The 16,712-nt window shown below is 35.0% G+C and overlaps 1 protein-coding gene across 1 annotated transcript; it reads left to right on the top strand.

Annotated features, from left to right (window-relative positions):
* The first annotated feature begins 744 nt into the window (after window positions 1-744).
* Window positions 745-13,135, top strand: LOC127854135 (uncharacterized). Its single transcript, XM_052389169.1, has 8 exons — window positions 745-782; window positions 2,994-3,118; window positions 6,991-7,517; window positions 7,834-7,972; window positions 9,838-9,953; window positions 10,195-10,279; window positions 10,727-11,055; window positions 11,339-13,135. Exons 1-8 carry the CDS (start codon window positions 745-747, stop codon window positions 11,354-11,356), a joined length of 1,377 nt encoding a protein of 458 aa, XP_052245129.1. The 3' UTR covers window positions 11,357-13,135.
* Window positions 13,136-16,712: the final 3,577 nt, after the last annotated feature.

Genomic DNA, 16,712 nt, shown 5'->3' with positions numbered 1-16,712 from the left:
TATAATAGCGTATCCAAGGTTCAAGTAATTTTTATATCCGTCAGAGAGGTAGCCCATGGTTATATTATGAGTCGTGTTCTGAGAAAACTGGGCTTAATGCATGTGCGTAAAGTGTCGTCCCAGATTAGCCTGTGCAGTCCGCATAGGTTAATCAGGGACGACACTTACCGCCTAAACTTGAGTTTCGATAAGGAGGGACTTCATTGAAACTAAAAATACCATAAAAGCGGAAAGTGTCGTCCCTGATTAGCCAGCACAGATTACACAGGCTAATCTGGGACGACACTTTACGCACATGCATTACGCCCATTTTCTCAGGACACGACTCATATATTTTTGCGAGGCTGTCTTATTTTGGAATTAACTTCAAATAATTGTTGTATTGGAGTGTTAAACAATGAATGTAAAGTACTTAAGAAAATCGGTACTCGTTATTTGTCAAAATTAAAGTAATACATCTATTTAGACAGGTGTGCATTCTTTAATTCATTAATAAATAAATTATCCTTCGTCGAATCATTCTTAATTCAGTGAATTGTATTTTGAAAATTGTTATTGGATTTTCATTAACAAATAACATAATCTTGCTACCAAAAACATAAATCTTTTACGTTAAGGCCATACTAATGACATTTAACGACATGGAATATATATATCTTTATTGTATTGTTTTCTGCTTGTTCAGTCGTGAAACTTGTACAATCTTGAGCAACAGAGCATGAACACCAGCGCTTGACCCTCGAGATGACTGATGTTGTGTATTACCGCGTTTGTCCAGTCAGGTTCAGTCCTTAGTCACCAGTGGCCAACCCCCCGGCGCGTTCCGCCATTAAAGCGAGATTATACGATTTTTTATATCTGTTAAATTGTAATATATTGATAAAATATGTTACAATAACACAAAATAGGAAAGAAAAATTATACATTGAAGACGAATTTCATAAAATGCAGCGAATAAAAATTAGCGCCCGAGCCGATTATGACGAAGATATTTCGCATATTTTTCTACAATGACCGAAGCATTCGTCTTTTTAGTTAGTGTTCGTGCGTCGTATGAATAGATATCGTTGCAGATATTTAAAATAAACCGTTAAAATAAATTTAGATTCACATCGTACATGCATGATATACATGCTGGCGTATTCAACTGTACAGCCGTTTTCGATTTCAGAATTAAATATCTGGTTTATTTCGCACTTTTCGACACATGTTCTTCTTTACTTTTATTTTTAATTTCTATTGAAATCTATGTTTAATAAATTTTTATACACATTTAAAAAAAATAATTAATATTTGACAAACTCGTATAATCTCGCTTTAATCAATCTCTTATTGAAAACATATAAACAGACTATGATGTTTCTGTGTTAAAGACCCACTAGTGATCTTAATCTCGGGCGGAATAGATCATGATGGTAGTTTTCAACATTACAATCGCTTCAAAATAACTCCAAACCAAATGTAGGCGCAACCTAAAAGATAGCGAATACGTCCCTGAACACCTTAACGAAATGGCTTCCGATAGTCATTCTCTAATTTCGTCTCGTTATTGAGTTTTACGGTCAAGCTTAACAACTTACGAGTGCTGTCGCATATGCAAATTAAAACAATTACTGGTAGTGATTATTGTTTCATTAATCTTTAACCCATTTATGCCTAGTGGACTCTCCCATCCTTCTTACTTGGATCAATTTATTTAAAAAAATTAGGGATGTCTAGTATATTTATTTCTATATTTAGAATATTTCTTACAGAAATTCCTTAAAGCAAACAGCGCAGACCCTGGTGAGACGCCGCATCATGCGGCGTCTCATCTGGGTCGAGGCTGTTTGCCAATGCCTTTTTTATAGACGCTATGCATACATGGATTAACATGCATGTGAATGTCTTGAAAATTCCATATTTCTATGTATCTGTGTCATCAGGATACGAGAATAAAATCATTTTTTGCACATTTTTTTGTTTCACACGTGCTTGTCTTTGTGTTTGCCGGCAAATGCAGACATTTTTACAACTGAAACATGTGGTTAACCGTCTGCGCATGTAACAGGTGCAATTTATATGAGATTATGCAGACGTAAACAAAGCTATAACTGTACTATCACGTACTGTCACGTTAATGTCAGACATATAACGTGTCTATATGCAAATGTACATAATGCCATAAAATACAATTCGCAATCTGAGTATCAATGGATAAAGTATTACTCCGCTTTATGTATTTGAGTGTCTGTGTTGTTGTTTTTTAAATTAAGTTTCGAGGTACATAAATAGCGTTTAAGTTTACGTTGACCCTTGTATTATCTCCCCTTCTCTTCGTTTATCTGCCTGTCAATCTGTGAGCAGAAACAGAACATTCATAAGTCCATACATGTTTAGTATAAACATTAAAAATGATCACACCTGCAAGAGATTAAAAGCAAGATAACTGTTACTAAACTTATAATATATATAATATATAAACGTATAATAAGATGTTGTTATAACGTTATACTTTATAACATAAGATATAATCATTCAAATCAAAAATACATGTGCAGAGAAATTTGAGGATTTAATATTAATGTGGACCTTTTTTAAGTGGTTAAAAGCTGTTGATTGGTTAAAACAATACAAACAATTGACACTGCTGCGACACATGGGCATGGGGATGACTTTGAAACGTTACACATATAAAAAAAACACATAAAGATCAGTTTGATGGTTATACACCAACCTGAAATGATAGATGTTTTAATCAAAGATTGTCAACGCCACTTTATTTGAAAATACCGATATAAATATTACATTACCATAGTACGGAAAACCTGTAAAAGGCACAAACGTATCTCGAAAGGAACTACAACATACGAATGTGGGATTTCAGATCAAACAGGTCAACAAACCAAAGGTTTGGCAGGCGAGCCAGTGATTCGTTGAGAGATGTCAATTCGACAACAACAAAAACTAAACTAAGTCTTTCGAAAAACTTACCGAGCTATTTGTATTTCTAGGATGAAAAAGCGCATGTCCACCCTCCTCCATACGCACGTGGCCCTTATCATTCTCACGGCGTGCGCCGTGCTGGACGCCGGATGTGTCATCGGCCAGATTATTTCCGACATTCTTATTATGAAAGGTAAGGGTAAATTGTTATCGGGAATTAATAGTATATAGTGTATAACATGGTGCAATATCGCGTGAACATTTTAGTGCTCATATATCAATATTGATAAGCATGAACGGACATAATGGCATTTTATAGAAAAAATATTTTTTTTAAATTTAAGTTCTTAATATTTCATCTAGTGCATAACAGACAGCCCCTGTGGGCATTGTTTAATATAAAGAAATTTCTTGTAAGAAAGTATTAATGCGTTCTATCGCAAAACGGACGTGTTGAGAGACCATGTACATCGCGTTGTTTACCTAGATTGTATACTCTGTGTTTATTTAACCCATTTATGATTCACGTCTAGAAAAAGGCCTTGGCAAACAGCGTAGACCCAGACGAGACGCCGCATGATGCGGCGTCTCATCTGGGTCTGCGCTGTTTGCTGAAATGAATTTCTGTAAGAAATATTCTAAATATAGAAATACATATACTAGACATCCCTAATTTTGGAAATACATTGATCCAATTTAGAAGGATGGGAGAGTTCACTAGGCTTAAAAGGGTTAAAGAGCATAATTAAACTCATCTTAAAACGCAACTTAAGCTGTCTATTATGCGCTAAAAGATTAAAATGAGTATAACAATAAAAACGAAAGTTGCAAAATAGAATTTCTTACTGTCACTGTCATTCTTAATATGAAATGTTTAAAGCATATTTTAAATAAATTTACAATGTGACAGGTATTTACATATAGATGGCTTCCATAAGAACGATTGGTCCAAATTATGATTAAAATTGCCATAATGAATGCTCCGGATTTATTTATGTGACATATTTATATGATATGAGATATTTCGGTAAAAAGCAAGATGCAATAGTAATATTTAATTGTCTTTGGGTTTGTCAAAAGCAGAATCCCGCCGACATTTTAAGCAGGAAATATATAGGCAGATAATATAGAAAAAATTTCAATACGGATGATACAAGATATTTTGTTTCGTGTCCACGTGTGTCATCTGACAATATTTTAGTTTACATGGCTGGTCGCTTAAATATTGAAATATTCGCGTAAGCAACTTGCCCTCTTTACTATAGGGCTTGTTTCGAATAAATAAACAATTCATTGACTGTTTCAAATTTTGTCGAGTCGATGTTGGCTCTGCACCGTTACAGTGCCCTTCGTAAACCCACATTTTTGCATTAGCAGGAACAGTGTTGAATTCTACTCGAACACTTATAGATTATGCTTAATATCATATCAATTGATATTTTGATCAATGAGGTTTTGTTGAAGTAAACATCAAGGTTGATAATAAGTCTTTAATGATAACAACGATTGACAATGTTCGGCGTGTCATGAATCAGTTTGGTATAAGCCGTAAATTATATTAAACAATATCATTTTTCTTTCTATCGACCTTTGTAAGTGGGAAATCATCAATTATACCATTAATTTCCTGACAGGTACAATGTCAAACAACAAATTTAACTTTTAAAATTAAATATTATGACGGCTGATGTTGATTAATTAGCATCCATCAATCGTTTCATTTTATTTTGTCTTCTTTAAAAGCCCACCTCTGACGGGTTTCATGTTGAAAGCACAATTAATTTAAGTTTTGAACCATGAAAATCATTTCATATGTGAACCGTCATTTTACGCGATCATTCTTTTTTACAACATTTTGTTTGCATGATAATCAATGAAACGAAACTGTTTTTTTTATTCAACGTTGTAATTTATAGCATGTGTTTTTCATTTTTCGTCTGACGTAAAACCAAGTTCCTGGACGTGTCACTTGTATTATTTATGTGCTCGTCAGTTTGATAAGTCATCTCCTTAATTGACATCTGTGCTAACTGTGCTGGTAAATCATCTCTAAGAACTATAACGGAACACGTTTAAGGGAAAGTTTTCTGTCACGTATGTGTTACAAACATTTGGGCCGTGCTCTGTGAAAAAGAGGTTTAATGTGTGTGCGTACAGTGTCGTCCAAGATTAGCCGGTGCAGTACGAACAGGCTAATGGGGGACAACAGTTTACGCACATGCATTAAACCCCTTTTTAACAGAGCACGGCTCATAGTTTTCCTTATAGTCACATGATGTTCTACCGTTCAGATGTGTGTGTATGCGTCATCATGCAGTATGTCCCCATATAAACACGCGAGTGTCCGCACACATTGTTTGCCTGTTTTGCTTTGGTACTATATTTTTTCGGGCGATTTGGTGGTCTTTCATTTATGTATTTTTATGTTTTTATTTTTTTTTAAATTGGGAATTCGGTGGAAACCTTTCTTTAAACACGATTGAAATGCATATTTTACATGTATATTATTTCTGTTTTTTAATCGGTACACACGTATTCAAACAGACAGTATCAACGAGTCATCGACAGCTTAATGCTGAATCTGTATATTTTCAGACATGTATAGATATCTCTCGTTTCAAAAATTAGTTTTGGCATTGTTTAACAATCCACAATTATGAGCTAATCCAAATAGGTGCAAACAGAGTTTGAATGTAAAATACAGGCAACCGTCTATGGCTTCCTATGCGCTAACGTTGACGCGTAGTCACGGAAAGCTCCGACGACTGCCGAATGCATAGATTACAATCATATAAAAGGCGAATTTAAACAAACGCTTTTTGACAGGCCGTATTAATAAAACACTATTTAATTTAAGTGCCTTCAAACTGCAATTGATAGTCATTTTAATATATATCTTTTGAAAAGAACGCGTGTATATGCAAAACAATGCTTTTGTGCTAACAGCATGATATGAAAAAAGACAAGCATTATTCGCCCTCAGTATTTGACCGTTCTACCTTAATATCAATGACATAAGCAACGTGCGGTCACGTCCTGCTTAATATCCGCGAGATGTATCGGTTTCTGAATAAAGCATAAGTCGTACAATGAAATTGCATGTCGATATAAGTTTTCTACAAGTCCATTGTTATTGGTGCAGCAGGACTTGCTCGATGAAAATGATGTTTTCGTTAAAACAAATATGAGCCGCGTTCTGAGAAAACTGGGCTTAATGCATGTGTGTAAAGTGTCGCCCCAGATCAGCCTGTGCAGTCCGCACAGGCTCATCGCGACGACACTTAATGCACATGCATTTAGCCCAGTTTTCTCATAACAAGGCTCATACATTTTTTTTTAATTCTTCTCACGCGTATGATTAGTTTTTCTAAAAGACTGTAATACATATGTGTTATGTAAAGTTTTAGATCAAAGCGTTTTCGTTTTATTACAACATAAATTATCGATTTTACGCGAAAAGAAAATTAAAAGCGGGGTTTTGCGTTTTATTTAAGTAAGAATCGTCCGCCTCTGTTTTTTCTCAACCGTTTAAGGTAAACCACAAGGGTTAATAATAACGCTGCAGAGCGGAAAAGCAGACATGAAAATGTGTAAATTTTATTTTAACATCATGTTTTATTTTTATTTTTTGTTACGCTTGCTTTTCGAACAATTGTTTATGACCTTGTTCATACAGTGGGCGATGTTTTGGCAATTTGCTTTCGTGTAATTTACCTTTAAATGGTGAAACAATGGACGTTCAAAAAGTGTATTGCTCATTAACATAATACGTGCACAAAAAGACTTATAATTTGTACTTGTTTAAAATTATCAGTATTTTGTTAGTTGTTGTTAATACGTATATACTAGATTTTTACAATTTTATGGAAAGGTCTTGCGAACACCGTCATAAATCGATGTTCCCGAAAAGCAAAGGTTAAGAAAATTAAAAGAAACAAATTGCAAACATTAAAAGATAGCTAGTTTCTTGTGATTTGTTTTAAAGTACTTTAAATAAACATTTATCGCACAATAGTTGCTAAATTGTAAAGTTAGTAAATAAAGGCAACATTTTAATATTTCCAGATGAGTTACACGAAAAGGAGATTTCCGAGGTCAAATCGAAGAGTTTAATCTTTGAGACATTTCCCCAAATTTTAAACAAATCGATACACGGGAACTGGTCCCTACCCAGCATGCTCACGGAGGTTAACAAAGATTTGGGGCCCATCCACACCGACGGCTTAGAGCATTCGTCTCTACGCACACTGGCCTCGTTACCCAAATTATTGAGACCTAAAGATCTGAAGGAGCTTAACGAGACCACGCTTAGCGAACTGAACGCTCTGGCGATGGAGGCCCTGAAGACTGGTCACGATCACCAATCACATAGTCACGATGATGGCTTCCACCTTCACCGGAAGAAGCGGGGCGCGGGAGGAAATCACAAGCACGATATGCTCGATGAAAAAGAGAAGCAGCGGCACTACATGCTTCACGAGTTGACCCATGCATTTCATCTCGGCTCCATGGTCATCCTCACTTTTCTCGTGCTCATCACGTACTTTAAGATATTCATCATGGGCAAAAAGTTCTTGCATCACAAAATTGAAGTAAGTACGAACAATGGATTCTGTTCATAAAATAACCAAAAACCATGTTTGAGAAATGTCAGACCGCGAACTATCTGTTTCGTACTAGTGACACAACACAGGCATATCCTACAATTGTCAGTAACTAATTACCCGAAATACGAACTTGTTTATTACTTTTAAATAATATCTTATAGCAATTGTTTTAGTTTGGTGTGGTCCGACGTGTATTTAAATACACCTTCCTATCTGTATGCACATCTTCTCTAAAGACTTGCCGTTTCTCTCGTGTCTTCAATTTTGCAATAGACTCATTAACTTTCGCAATCCACTTCAGGTTTTCGACGCATTTGTCCTCACAGTGTCATGGGCTTTAGATCTTGTCTTTTGGGATGGACTTTGGGCCCATCCGGAGGACGAAGCCGCAAATATTATGATCTTTATCTTACCATGGAGGGTCATCCGTATTGTTAACAGTAAGTGCATCCGATCTTTAATTAATCCTATTACCAGATGAAAATCGATAGTATAAACGATCGTATAAACTTTAGCTTATATCGCTGTTTTTAGATCACACTCGGGTTTTTCCAAAAAAATACAGTACCTAACAATATCATTTTACAGTATCCGTTACTTTAACAACAAGCCCTTTCGACGTCAAGTCAGCCAATGGCAAGGTCATAATGTTACATATATGCTCAATATATTTTTAAAAACATAAACGTTTGTATCATCGGTGGCAATTAAAAGTGTCCTTTGTTGGATATTATTCCGTTCTTAACAGTGACTTAAACATTAATTCAACATTAAATCGATTTCTTGGCCATACATAGGAAAGTTTGGTTCGCTTGCTTACGGTACTTTTATTAGAATAAATGATTTGAAAAACAAAACAAGATAAAGATGATAATTTCAATTTCCTTTGAAAGGAATGTATATGTATGATTTTATCAACACCAATTGACCAGCTATAAAAATGTTTGCGATGTTTTTCTACGCATACGAAGATCGGTTTCAACAGTCAAAGGTCTGCGAAACCTATTGGGACGTATCGAAAACGACAAGATGTACTCATATTTGTATGTTTTTTAGAACGTTTGCTGTTAGTTTATTATGTTTATTGCGGGTCAAACGTCGGCCAGAATGAATTGTTACGTTAACAGCTTTTGTATATCTTTGTTATGACCGTGAGTCAATCAAGGAATACACGTGTATATGTATATTCCCCCGTCAAAATATTTATACCTTTACCTTCATTGTAACGATGTTTTTAACTTAGTTATTTTACAGCTCATTTAGTCGATTCAAGTATGCAAATAACTACAACGTGTAACGCGAACACTTTGAAATTGTAATGTTGTCGTCAAGTTCAGATTTCTAAACCTATTATTTTCTTTTAATTTACATATCTTTTTAGTAAAGACGAACGTTTACGCTCTTGTCTGCAGTCTGTCCATTAAGGACATTGAAAAACAAGTTCTGTTAATAACAACTTTTTATATCAGCCGCGTCGTGCGAAAATAGCCCTTATGTCATATATGACCAGCGTTATCCCAAACAAGCTGTCGCATTTGTTACGACTGGAGACGGCTTTCCTCTCCGCTTTAAAGTCACGCATAGTGTCGTGGTCTCGTTGGCGGACTTCTCTTCAAATATACAGATGCAGATGCATATATGCTTTGACAGATGTAGCGCATTTCTTTTCAAGCATGTACACACGAACGCCGCTCTCTGTGAAAATGGGTTTTCATGCATGTGCGTAAACTCTCGTCCCGGATTAGCCCGATCAGTCCGCTTAGAATGATAAGGAACGACACTTTCCGTAAAAACTGTTATTTTGCTTAGAAGAGACTTTCTTCAAAAGAAAAATAACATAAATGCGGAAAGTGTCGTCCCTGATTAGACAGCACAGGCTAATATGGAACGACACTCTACGCAACTTTATACCCACATATTTGCGCTACATCGCATAAGTTCACCTTGTAAAGCCTTTTGTTATAAGGGACCCACGTGCATTTCTTGATTTGACTTCAAATCCACTACAAAATATGCTTTAAACAAACTCACAAACCAGTTATTTATTGTTAATTTGTGGTTACGTTTTTCGACTGAAATATAAGATTGCAATACTAGTGTTTATCGACTATATGTAAATTACAAGTTTTACTAATCAGACATAAAATTAGCACTAAATATGCACGCATATTTGTCATATTAGTACTCATTCAAACAACACAAATAACCAAAGCATGGCCACTTATTCAATTACATTCTTTCGTCTGCATTTAGATCGACATCGACGGAGACGCAATGAATACTTGAATGTGCATTATGTTTTCAGGTTTCGTGCTGGTCATACAGGGTAGAGACCTTTTGCAACTGAAGATTGTGAAGCAACAATACCGAGGATCCGTGAAGAGGGCAAATGACCTCAAGATGAAGGTCGAGCTATACAGGGTAAGGTCACTGGAAGCAGTATTTCCGAATTGCTATTATTTTAGACTTTTCTGAAAAGGCATGAGAGGTTTTGTTAAGATTTAAAAATTGTATTGTTTGCCTTTTGGTATTGCAATTACTGATAAATAGCTTCAAAAAAGTTAGAGCAATAACCAAATTACGTTAAACTTAAAGGTGATGTTTTATTTATTAAACATTAACAATTGCTCGTAATAAAATATGTACTGTTACTATACTACAGGTCGAGGTGAAAAACCTCCAGTCACTGTGCAAACGAAAAGGGGCCGGTGAAAAGGAGATTCAAAGTTGTGCAGCTAACGGAGGAGGTTCGTTGTTTTAATTGATCAAGCAGCGATAGCATCGAAAGACAAGGAACAGTAATTTAAGTCTAAGCCACTTGAAATAACTTTTACAATTAATCTGGTATCTTTAAAAAAAGAAAAAAGTTTATTTAAGCAGATTTGGTTGCATTCTCCAATTATATTAAAACATATCACAAGCAAACAATTCTTGATTGCTTATTTAAAAATCGGTAAAGTTCTTTTTTCGTTAATCTGCTTATAAAATGCGCAAACAACATAAGGTGCATCAACAAAGGCCATCGATGTTGCCTAACATTTAGGTGTTCTTAAACCAAGTGCTGATCACAATATGGCAACTGTTCACGTTCCCTATCGGCACATTAGCTATTTAACCCAATTCACACAAAGTTCTTAAAATAAAGGGTTAGTATAAAAATGAATCTTTTGATAAACATTATGATTATTCGACAGCCCGGCGTCGCCGAAGTAGTCTACTGCCGGTGCTCCACCGTCTGGCATCCATGGGTCTGTCCATCAGCAGCCAGACGGACCTGACGAAGTCGACATATGAGCCACCAACTCCTCACGACTCCGATGATGATCTGGATTCCACTTACGTGCCGTCCATCAGCCGGATGAGCAGCCTAAGCCTGGACGATTATAATCTTGGACGGACGGTCTCCAACAGCACCGCCTCAACAATGCCGGTCAGCCAGAAACCGAGCATAAACTCGTTCATGAGCGAAGACAATCCAGTCTTTGACGACCCAATATGTCCCTACCCTAATGGAGACATTGAGGTAATGCATTAAAGAGTATCAAACAATTTTAAAGCATTGTTTGATCAAATAAACATTACCCTGCTATATTACGAATAAAGAAAAAAGTCATTTTTATGTGACTGCATTAACAGAATGGTTTGTTTATATGATTTGCTTTTATCTGTGTTCGTTATCTTACACTTTGTTACGTAAATACAAGAGTTTTTAAAAACGCGGCTGTACTTATAATATTTATTAAAAATTTATCACAAAATTGATGGCATTGATAATAGCATCAGAATATGCTTTATTTATCTTGCAGCATGGTACCAAACTTTGAAGATCGACATGGGTAATTCGATTTACAGTTTTCTTTCGTCTTGTAAACAAGCGACTTTGCTTTTTTGTTTGTAACGGTTGACAATCAAAAATCCTATGTCAAAAAAGCCATGTAAGCGTTTTTACGTGGTCCGTCGATTGCAGTTGATTGGGGTGCTATGAGAACTATTACTAGATATGTCATGTTTCACACTGTACATGTTTGGAACACTATTGAGTCTGTATAAGTGACGTACGTGATATGAAAATTGTGTAAACTTGCTCGTTGAAATGAACCAGTGCCGTTGGAAGTGTTTTAGCGGTGCTAAATTAGTTGCGACATTTAAGTTTGAGTTTCCATAAGGTCACACTAGTTTAAACAATGGATTCCGAAGAACGAAAAACAACAGGCGCTAGTTGTAAGAGTTTCATAGCGATCAGTACAAAGTCACTTCATGTTGATGACGCAAGCAGGTGTCACGTGTTGGCACAGTAAACGAAAGGCTTCGGGTTTTGACGAGGGCGCATTGTCTTTTTTTAACAACGTGTACCGGTGAAGACTTTTATAGACACGTATCAACGTGTCAATCGGCAGTGTGATATTTAGGGGCGTTCATTTTAAACTGAATACAATGTGTACAACTATCATTATATGAGTCGTGTTCTGAGAAAACTTGGCATAATTCATGTGCTTAAAGTGTCGTCCCATATTAGCCTATGCAGTCCGCACAGGCTAATCAGGGACGACACTTTCCGCTCTAACGGTATTTTTCGTTAAAAAGAAGTCCCTTTTTACCGAAAACCTTGTTTAAGCGGAAATTGTCGTCCCTGATATGCCTGTTTTCTCAGAACAAGACTCATTTAATATATTATGCGTATGTTGCTTACATTTTTTGTTTATAAATGGTTGTTGCTTTGATTGTGTAGGACGTTGTAAAATTGTTAACGTTTAAGTTTGTGTTTTTTTTGCGTAGAATTTATAATTTTTGCATCTTGTTTTTAAACATCTTGATAGTAAATTATGAACTTATAAAAAACTCTTGAGTTGTTTATTTAAAATCTAACTTTGCTGATAACCAGAACAATTGCGAGGTTTTTTAATTGTGACGATAGTAATTAGTTCTACTTTCGCCGAATAAGCTGTATGTGATATGTTTGTCTTTGTTACATAAATAATGAATAAACTTACCATTTTTGAATGTATGTGCTACCAAAAAGAGTTGAAATTTTGACAGCATGGCATCTGCGCTTTGCAGCCGCTTTGCAGTATTTGTGTTATCTGAGTGGCACAACACATTTATCGTTGACGACAAGGCAACTCTAATGTTGACATTGACATTGTTATATTTACGAACGTTAAAACACTTAAAATAATGTGTACTTGAGACTTATATTTATTCTTTATATATGTACTGTTTGAGTTTAATTTTCCTGCGTTATTGTATGTAGATTTTAGTTATTGTTTACGTATAGTCAAATCATATTCAAAGTCATTATTCATATAGTTCGGTATCTCAATTTGTGAATCCGTAAATTAGGGCATTGTCTATAAATAAATAATATGCCTTAAGTTATTTATGTAATTTAAATATCAAGCAACTTAATATATTTTTCAAAAATAAACAACCACAAACACAGCTTTTTTATAAACAGCACAACATTAATTATTCCTATTTGTGTACCAGTCAGTAAAATTAATTCGTTTGTTTTGCGCTTGTCAGATTGCATTATTTTGTCATTTCTTTCATTCCATACTTGCACAATCTCTTGTATCATAACAGTTCTATTGTTTATTTTTTGTACTTGTTGCTCTAGCATTTGCTGAAATAAAGTGTTTCAAACAGAAACGAGTTTAGTTGTTTCTTTTGCATTTATATTATTAAATGTGTTTTTAATTTACATCCTCATAATCTCTCTTTTTATGTTTATTTTTAGAGCAAAAGTATACTATTTGCATCAAAATGTATTCTCTTTATCCGCGGTCTTCTTTTCGTCGTCATCATCATCATAATCATCATCATCATCATCATCATCATCATAATCACAATTATATCAGCAAAATAAGTTGTATCCCCAACAAATACGGGATTATAAGCATCAGCTATAGTGTGAGCGAAGTCACCATCATTACCAAGAAAAGCTTCTTCCACAGCAGAATAATAATTATCACCGTTATAATCAACAGCTGAACCACAATCAGTCTTAGAAAAAAACAGTATCTTATAGTTAAATTAGTCAATAACCTTACACACGTTTCACGCACAGATCATCGTCATCATAACCTTCGCCATCTTGGATTTCTTTGTTTGGCTGAATGTGTTGCCGTTTTCACCAGTCTTTCATATCATGGCGGTCTGTCAACCATCTCCCACTTTTCCATGATAAACTGATCTACTAAGTTCAAGTACCAAGTTCAGATGTTGATGCCAGTATCTTACAACTGCTTTACTTGAATAACAGGTAGAACAACATAGAAAAGATTTCATCACCAATCAACACGCACATTATCAATCTCCACGCAGAGTTGTCGCTCCTTGCTCTCACATACAATTTGATCCAGCTATGCTGGTTCCAGTCAAATCTCTGCGCGGAGGTTGGAAAATTATAAGGTCGGGAAGGTGATCGAAATGGCAATTCTTGAATCTGTTATGCAGCGCTGTGACAACTAATCAATCCAGCATTCTTCGCTTTAAATATGAGCCGTGCTGTGTGAACAAAAGACTAAAAGCATGTGCGTAAATTGTCGTCCCAGACTAGCCTGCGTAGTCCGAACAAGCTTATCAGGGACGACACTGTCCGCTTTTCTGATAGTTTCTATTTATAGGGATTGTCCAACAGATTAAAACGTCGTTCGACGCGAATCGTTATTTTGGGAAACAACGAGGATTGCTTATATAGCTTAAAATTACCTCCGCATTTGACGTGAGCGTGGATTGTCGAGTGGTAAAGTCGTGAGATATTTTACTCCAAGCTTCCATGACTCTAGGGGTCAGTGGTTAGAGCCCTGTGGAGGTTAACGTTTTTTTTTTCTTTTTTTAAATTGTATTCTTTTTTTACTGAAGATTTTTAGTTCAAATGTTTAAATTTATCAATATAAAGCATTTAAAGCAGTTAATGACAAGCTTTAATACATGCCAAAATCTGTTGGACGGCCCCTTTAAAGAAAGTCTCTTCAAAGCGAAAATCCAGTCTAGACAGAACGTGTCGTCCCTGCTTAGCGTGAGCGGACTGCACAGGCTAATCTGAGACGACATTTTACGCACATCCATTAAACCCCCTTTTCACATAGCATAACACATATGTATTAAACATTCAATCGTAACGCTGTTAGCATGCAATCTATCGAAAGTTGGTGTAATAATATTTTTAAATACGTAAATTTGAAAATAAATGCAATTTCATTTAAACAGAGGGGACGGCACGATTTGCAAGAAAAAAAATTAAAACGCAATATTATGGATCGCAAAGTATGTATATTTTAAATCCGATACATTGTCATACAAGGGGGATAAGCACGGTTCATACCGTATGTTCATTCAGAAATCAAATAATTGTTATAACAATATGGGTATTATTATTGCTAAAAGAGTTGCTTGAAAAGAGTTGTTTATTTTTATGAACGATCTTTAATACATTTTAGTATTATAAATGTATAATAAAGTCAAGGGGTGGAAGACTAAGGGTACGCGTAAAAATGTGCTACATATTGAACAGGCTGTTTTGAAAGAATTGAACCTTAAATACCTCTACACGCTTGCAAAGTAACGGATTTTTTAAGCAGATCATGAAAGTCAGTTAGGCCCCTATATAGATTTTTTGCTTTCATGAACCGTAAAACAACCAGACAATAATAATTACCAAGAATGCTGTAATAATACAGGCCAACTTCTTGATCAGCCGTACATATGTAGGACAGGAAAACACCAAACGGTGGAAACAAAAACACAATCGAAAAGATTTGAAAATCTATCTACATCGTCTATTTTGGTGGCATAAAATTGCCTTTCGATAAATCTCGCCAAAAAGGTGAATTACTAAATTTCGTTTATTTTCTTATTTATTTTGATATTATTCTTAATATAGCAAATCCTCAAAACTGCGGGTATGTTTAACGTATACGTATGACATATAGCGGTATATGTATATGAAGTATCGTTATCGAAGTGAAAAGGGACATGCGGTCGTTGCGTGCTGACGTGTTCTGATGTCTTGAGTGTTAACGTTACGTTCATAGCCACCACCTGCATAATGTTACCAGTTAGGTCTGTCATATTTCTTGACGGAAAAAATAAAAACGACGATAAACGTCAAGTTAAACGATATAGTTATGTATCTTCGGCGAACGCAATTTGGCCGTGGTTTCATCTTATTTCTTATGATAATAAATTAAACTTCTATTTTAAGACAGGAAGAATATGAGTGGTAATGTCAAGAGAAAGTCTCTTGTACATATTTGCAGATTGTTTGCATAAACCATCACGCAAATGCGTTCGTTATAGATGAAAAATATTTTGGTATGGGTGTTTTCAGAGATAAAATAACTAATCATGAACTAGATTGAAATCTTAAAAAAAACAACAGCATAAGTTAAAATTCCTCAAAATAAACATGTACTTTAAAGTAAAAAAAACATATCACCCGCCTCGCCTTTGTTCGATTAAGTATAAATATTCTAGCTTGTTTCATGAATTTTGTGAAATAATAAATTGATGAATGGCTGGGGCGAAACTTTTTTTAAAACCTATTTATTTAATTTTGATTGCATAACAAGCCTAAGCTTATATGATACGCTGTCGAGTCCGTTTCCTTGGTGTCTATGGGGGAGATCTAAAGTGTAGTATATAGTATATCTTTATTTAAGTCTCATCAATATACATACATGGTGATAACAATACAAATAATTACTAAATATTAAATGTATATTGCCATTCAATATTGGAATTATAAGAGACTATCGCAGTTAAGAATTCTGCTTAATATTTACAAATTACATACATTACGACTTTTATCAATTCAACAATATTGCACAAATAAATAAAATAGAAAGTTAAAACTGACGAAAACTTTGCTTATCAATTTAATTAAGAACTGCCTTAAAACAATGGTAAGATACTGAAGGAAAGAAAAAAAGCACTATCGCGCATAAGTTAAAAAATGGATATAAGAAATCATATATCACGTTGATCAGATCACCGTGAACCGGATTAGCAATTTTGCTTCAGACGCAATAAAAAATGGGGAAAACTAAAACAATTTTCACATTATACACAAAAATAAAAAGATTATTTACAAATTAAAAATACTCGCCTCTGTAGCATAAGATAGCAGGTTTTGGCATAGGCTCGTATGATATTAGAATTGGAAAACAGATAGTTAAA

Source organism: Dreissena polymorpha, chromosome 1 (assembly GCF_020536995.1).
Source record: "Dreissena polymorpha isolate Duluth1 chromosome 1, UMN_Dpol_1.0, whole genome shotgun sequence".
In the NCBI taxonomy this organism is placed as follows: domain Eukaryota; kingdom Metazoa; phylum Mollusca; class Bivalvia; order Myida; family Dreissenidae; genus Dreissena; species Dreissena polymorpha.
This window is presented reverse-complemented; position numbering and strand designations above follow the sequence as displayed.

Coding starts and splice junctions, on each gene's coding strand:
- LOC127854135 (XM_052389169.1), top strand. CDS start 745: ATGACTGATGTTGTGTATTACCGCGTTTGTCCAGTCAG. Junction 783..2,993: donor TACCGCGTTTGTCCAGTCAG/GTTCAGTCCTTA, acceptor TTGTATTTCTAG/GATGAAAAAGCGCATGTCCA. Junction 7,518..7,833: donor TCTTGCATCACAAAATTGAA/GTAAGTACGAAC, acceptor AATCCACTTCAG/GTTTTCGACGCATTTGTCCT.